The sequence below is a fragment of the Mus pahari genome, chromosome 12 (genome assembly GCF_900095145.1).
Source record: "Mus pahari chromosome 12, PAHARI_EIJ_v1.1, whole genome shotgun sequence".
In the NCBI taxonomy this organism is placed as follows: domain Eukaryota; kingdom Metazoa; phylum Chordata; class Mammalia; order Rodentia; family Muridae; genus Mus; species Mus pahari.
Window position 1 is genome coordinate 16061036 of NC_034601.1, and position 5961 is coordinate 16066996.

Below are 5961 nucleotides of genomic sequence, written 5' to 3' on the forward strand. Positions count from 1 at the left end.
AGGACAGCCAGGGCTATACAGAGAAACCCTGTCTCGAAAAACCAAAAAAAAAGCTGCCTACTGTTCACATATTTAACTGATTATAAGATGCACTTTTTATTTTCACAGTCCTTTATCTGAAATTGGGTCCAACTTCCATTAATAGTTTAGTAGACTTATAGAAATGGGTTATTATTGTCATTGTTAGCAGACATCAGCCAAGGGCCCCAGGCATCTTGGGACATACAAAGCTTCCAAGATAGCTTTGGCAGTTTTGCTCAAAAGATGTTTATTTCCTGGGTCCAGGCGTGTCTTCCACCTAGGCCTCCCAAGAGTTGGCTCAGGGTATGCTGACAGAAATGCCTTTTCCTTCTTAGAAGCCACAGTCTGTAGAGTGGGGAATGTGGCATGCTCCGTGAGGAACTGTGTGCTCACTCTGGAGTTCACTGTTGGTCCTCTAGACAGCACCTTATCGGCTAAAGATGTCCACGGGCCTTTGAGTGAGGCCACTGCTTTCCTTCATTGCCTGAGTGCTGCCAACTCAGGCTTGACTGGCTGGCAGGCTCCACAAGTTAGAACCTCAGAGCCTCACCCTGGCTTCTTCCTGCAGAGCTGGCTGGATCACCTCAGGTTTGGAGGAAGATCTAATGGTGTGGATGGCTTCTCCCGGGCAATTATAGCTTTCTTAGAATTCGGGTGCATGTGAGCAGGTCATCGGCAGGCAGGCAGTCCTAGTGGCCTGCTTTACTCCCTTCGGGGAGGTCCTAGCTCTCGAGAGGACTGCTTACCTTTAGGAAGTACCCAATTTCAAGGATGGAATTAGTTCGTGAACTAGTGAACTAGTGCCAGTTCTGGCTACAAGCAGGATCCATGGCACAGAGGAGACACCTGAGTTGTTCTTTCCGGCCCTTCTACCCCAGCTCCACTCTCCACAACAGCACCAGGAAAGTGATCAGGACAAGAGCCTTCCATAAAGGAGGCCCTAAAAAAAACCATTGGGTTCATGTAGGAATCTGCCGCCTCCTCTTAATTACCACTCCCCTATTGCTATTAGCCTGAGTTGGCAGACATCCCAATCCTGCTGGAATGACAGAAGCACACTTGAACACATAGCCCATTCTCCTCCTCCTCCTCCTCCTCCTCCTCCTCCTCCTCTTCTGCGTCTTCTGAGACAGGATCTTACTATATAGCTCTGGCTGTCCTAGAACTCACTATATAGACCAAGGTAGCCTTGAATTCTCAGAGATCTGCCTACCTCTGCCTCCTGAATGTTGGAATTTAAGGCATGAGCTACGATACCCAGCTCATTCTGAACTTTTATTTTTTTAAGATTTATTTCATTTTTGCATATGAGTCTTTTGCCTGCATGTACATCTGAGCATGTGCGTGCAGTGCCTATAAAGGCCACTGTATTCAAGGAACTGGAGTTAGAGATGGTCGTGAGCCAGTTTATGTATGCTAGGAATCAAACCCGGGTCCTCTGCAAAAGCAGCAGTGGTTCTACCTGCTAAACTCTCTCCACCCTCATCCGCATTCTGGGCTTTTAATAAATCATCATCATTATTATTATTATTGGAGGGGGCAAACATTCACCTAAGTTTTCCCAAACATTCCCCCTCCTAATTACCTGAAAGGCAAGACTTATAAGCATCTTTCAGCTTCTGCTCTGCCTACAGTTCGGGTTAACTCAGGCTGCTCATTTATCCTCTCTGGACTTTTGTTTCCTGCCTAGAGAAGTGGTTATTACCTCCTCGTTCGGGGATTGCTGTGTAGTGTGCTTAAGGAGTCATGGTACAGTACCTGGAGGCTTCTAATACTTTAGCCTTCCACATTCCCCAACTCAGTTCCCTCTCAACCAAAGGGGGGAAAATGGCAAAATAAGAGGCGAGGGGTAAGGGGTGTGTGGGGTTGATTTTTGTTTTATTTTTGCTCTGTTTTTCATCCAGTCTTTATTTTTCTTTTCTTGTTTTTGTTTTTGTTTGAGACTGTGTGATAATGGAGCCTAGGCTGGCTTCAAACTTGCCATGTGGTCTAGGTTGGACTCGAACCCCATATCAGCTCTCTTGCCTCAGCCTTCCTAGTACTTAGGGAGAAACTTTGAAGGTATTGGAAACTGGGTGTGGGGATTAACTGAAAAGCTATTGAGAGTGCCCAAAGAAATCTGCAGGCCTCCGGTTCTGGACATAAACTTTAACACTATTGCCTGCAGTCATCTTTGGCTGGAGACTTGATTGTAGGTGTGGAGCCACAACAGACCAGTTTACTTGGGTCCTCTTTCCACAGACATGGCCAACCTATCGCTTCATGACCATGATGGCTCCAGTGGCGCCTCTGACCAGGACACATTGGCTCCTTTGCCGCACCCAGGAGCTGCCCCTTGGCCTATGGCTTTCCCTTACCAGTACCCACCACCTCCGCATCCCTACAACCCACACCCAGGCTTCCCAGAACTGGGCTACAGCTACGGTGGGGGCAGCGCCAGCAGTCAGCACAGTGAAGGTAGGTCAGAAAGACCCAGCCAGAAGGATCAGCAGGGAGCCCAGGCCACCTCTGCACCTCCATCCTGGACCTGTGTGTTCCCTACAGGCAGTCGTAGCAGTGGCTCCAACCGAAGTGGTAGCGACCGGCGCAAGGAGAAGGACCCAAAAGCTGGGGACTCCAAGTCAGGTGGTAGCGGCAGCGAGTCAGACCACACTACTCGCAGCAGTCTGAGGGGGCCACGGGAGCGGGCACCAAGCGAGCGATCAGGCCCAGCGGCCAGCGAGCACAGCCACCGCAGTCACCATTCGCTGACCAGCAGCCTGCGCAGCCACCACACGCACCCGAGCTATGGTCCACCCGGAGTGCCCCCTCTTTATGGTCCCCCGATGCTGATGATGACCCCGCCACCCGCAGCCATGGGGCCCCCAGGAGCCCCTCCAGGGCGTGACCTGGCCTCGGTGCCCCCGGAACTGACGGCCAGCAGACAGTCCTTCCGCATGGCAATGGGAAACCCCAGTGAGTTCTTTGTGGATGTGATGTGATCAGGGCCCCTCTCCAGCGCTCACCCCTCAGCCGGCTGCACCCCCCATCTCCATCAGTTGGCCTTTTTTAAAAAAACAAAAAACAAAACTTTGGTACCTGAAAGGGAAATAAATGGAACTAACTGCTACTGTTTGCTGGTAGCAGCAAGGATGAGGGCTCTCTACTCATCCATGCTACAGCCCCTAACCTGCCTCTAGTCCAGCTGGTGCCTCTACCCACTAACCAGCCCCCATTCCACCCAGTTCCAGAATCCCCAGGGTTTTTCATGTCCCTGGCTCTGCACTGCTGGTGTTAACTCCTGATGCTCCACTCGCACATTTAGGAGCTGACCCCAGGGGTGTCACACCTTAAGCCCACCCTTTCCACCCTCAGCCCCCTTTTGCCCACCTCCTTAAGCATGTATACAGAGATCTTGCTATTGCCCCACCATACTGACACCAAAACAAGGTCTTTTCCTTCCTAACTGCCCTGCCCGCTGCTTCAGACCTTCACCCTACAGCTGGAGCCACCTCAAGTAGCCATCTGTGCTGTCTGTCCCTGCTTGGACCCAGCCCCAATCAGAAGCCCAGAGAGCCTCCCCTCAGGTGCCAGGGCCACTAGTGGCTTCCAGGGACTATCTCTGCTAGGCCTGGACCCCATCCATGCCTGTCCTGTGTGCTGGTTCCCTGAGATCTAACCCTACTAACCAATAGGCTCATCTAACTTCGGAGCCTGAAACAATTTTCTTCTTTTTTTCTTCCTTCAATTTCCCTGGGCCTGGAGCAGCCAAGAATTTCGGGCTCTTTGACTTTCTGTGAGTCCCCAGGAAGGGGAGGCCCAGCCTCCAAGGAGACCAGGAACTCTGCTTCAGCAGCCCCTCAGGGCTTCCCAAGGATGTCCAACCCTCACACCCACACTACAAGATCACTAGGCTTCTGGGAAGGACCTCAGCTTCCCCCAGGTTTAACAGACTGTTCTTTTCAGAGAGAAGTAGAGAAGTTTGCTTCTCTCCACCTCATACACATTATACACATAGATATACACACACGTCTCTCTCTCTCTCTCTCTCTCTCTCTCTCCCACACACACACACACACACACACACACACACGCACGCCTACACAGGTTTACATAAGCCTCAGGGCTGGTCCCTGACCAGAGGGCTGGACCCTTTTTTCCAAGTCATCCCTAGATAGAGGGGCTGGTCTGTGACTGTCCTCTCCCCTTCCTGCTAGCCCTTATGCTTCCCATACATCTTCCCAATGCCTTTGTACTTGGATAAAGCCCGAAAGCTGGGCTCCACAGAGGGTTGTCCAGGTGATTCTCTACTTCCTTCCTACCCCCCACCCCACACCTAGATCCCTGTAACTGTTCTGTTTTCATCTTCACCATGAGACCTGGGAACACAGGCCAGCTGAAGCTATACAAGCAGACAACTGGGACTTCTAAACAGTTCCAGTTAATTTTTAAATTGTTTTCTATCTTAAGTCACAATTTTCTCTTTAAGACTCTGCTCTAAACTCTGACTTACCCAGACTCTTTAATTTTCAGGGCAAGGATGTCAGCTGGGGACATAGCTCTGTAGTGTTTGCCTAGCATGCCCCAGCATATATCTCCCCCCATCAGGATGTCCTTAGCCCAGGTTTGAGGGCAACTTGAGGTAGGAATATTTTGACATTCATTCATTTAACATCTTTCCTGGGATTTTAATGAACAAAGGGCTATGTTAGAAGCATGATTCGATCTTAGCTGTCTTCAGTTCTCTCTGACTCTGCCTTTTCCTGTGATCTTGAGAATCCCTCATCAGTGCTCACTCGTGCGCTGGACACCAGTACCCCTGTTATCCTGTCTGGTTCACATCTCCTTTCCCATTCCCATGATAGTGTCAGCCATTCTCTTCTTAAGCTGTTGGTCACTTCTAAATCTGGATCTCCAACCCCAGCTTCCTCTCAGACCTGTTTGTGTTACCACCCGGACATCCCCACAGGCATGCTCACAATATTCAAGTATCATTCCTCTTGAATTCCTGTCCTGGAGACCTTGTTACAAGCTACACCTACATGGTGTTAGTCAGCATCACACACCCTTCTACTCTTGACACTCTGAAGTTCAGCTGTTCCTCTCCCTTTCTTAATTTACAGAGCATGGGATTTGGAGTCAGGTTGGTTTGGGCTTGAATTCCAGCTCCATCATTTTTGGTTGTGTAATAGAGTTATTTAACCTCTCTGGAGCCTCAGCCCTCCCATATGTAAAATGATGATAATAATACCTACCTCACAGGGTTGTTGTGAGGATTTAAATTAGATATTGTACGAAAAGTGCCTAGCACAGTGCCTGGCACACAATAGAGTAGGTGCTCAATAAATGGTAGCTATTATTATTATTATTATTATTATTATTAATTTACTCTAAACCAGCAAACTTTTAGGGTATGTTGGGAAGAGAAAGCTTTTGCAAAAATAGACATGAAGCCTTGAATAATAGTTCAAGAATTAGAGCCGGGCGGTGGTGGTGCATGCCTTTAATCCCAGCACTTGGGAGGCAGAGGCAGGCAGATTTCTGAGTTTGATGTGCAGCCTGGTCTACAGAGTGAGTTCCAGTACAGCCAGGGATACACAGGAAAAAAAGAATTAGAAGTTTTTGGGTTTTAGCTTCTAGAAGGAGGTTGCTAGGAATAGTAGAGTTAGCAACCAGATTTAAGCACCCACTCCCTTCCTTTCTGCCATAGAAGTCTCTGGCCTGTTTAGGCAGCAGAATGTATCTGTCTCCTGAGAGAAAAAACAAATTTTCCTGATTTGGCAAGAATCAGACAGCCGTTTTTGTCCAGGTTGGCTCTGCCTCATTCTCTCTGTTTTGATAACATAGGAAATCTTTTCTCTCCTTTCTTCTTCTTCTTCTTCTTCTTCTTCTTCTTCTTCTTCTTCTTCTTCTTCTTCTTCTTCTTCTTCTTCTTCTTCTTCTTCTTCTTCTTCTTCTTCT

The 5961-nt window shown here is 48.8% G+C and overlaps 1 protein-coding gene across 1 annotated transcript in view; it reads left to right on the forward strand.

The window, feature by feature from the left end:
• Positions 1-3186, forward strand: part of Dvl3 (dishevelled segment polarity protein 3) — a 14615-nt gene extending 11429 nt beyond the window's left edge. Inside the window, exons 14-15 of the mRNA XM_021209316.1 lie at positions 2263-2478; positions 2566-3186. Coding sequence (XP_021064975.1) covers positions 2263-2478; positions 2566-3002 — 653 coding nt within the window. The 3' untranslated portion in view covers positions 3003-3186. The remainder of the gene's footprint in view (positions 1-2262; positions 2479-2565) is intronic.
• Positions 3187-5961: the final 2775 nt, after the last annotated feature.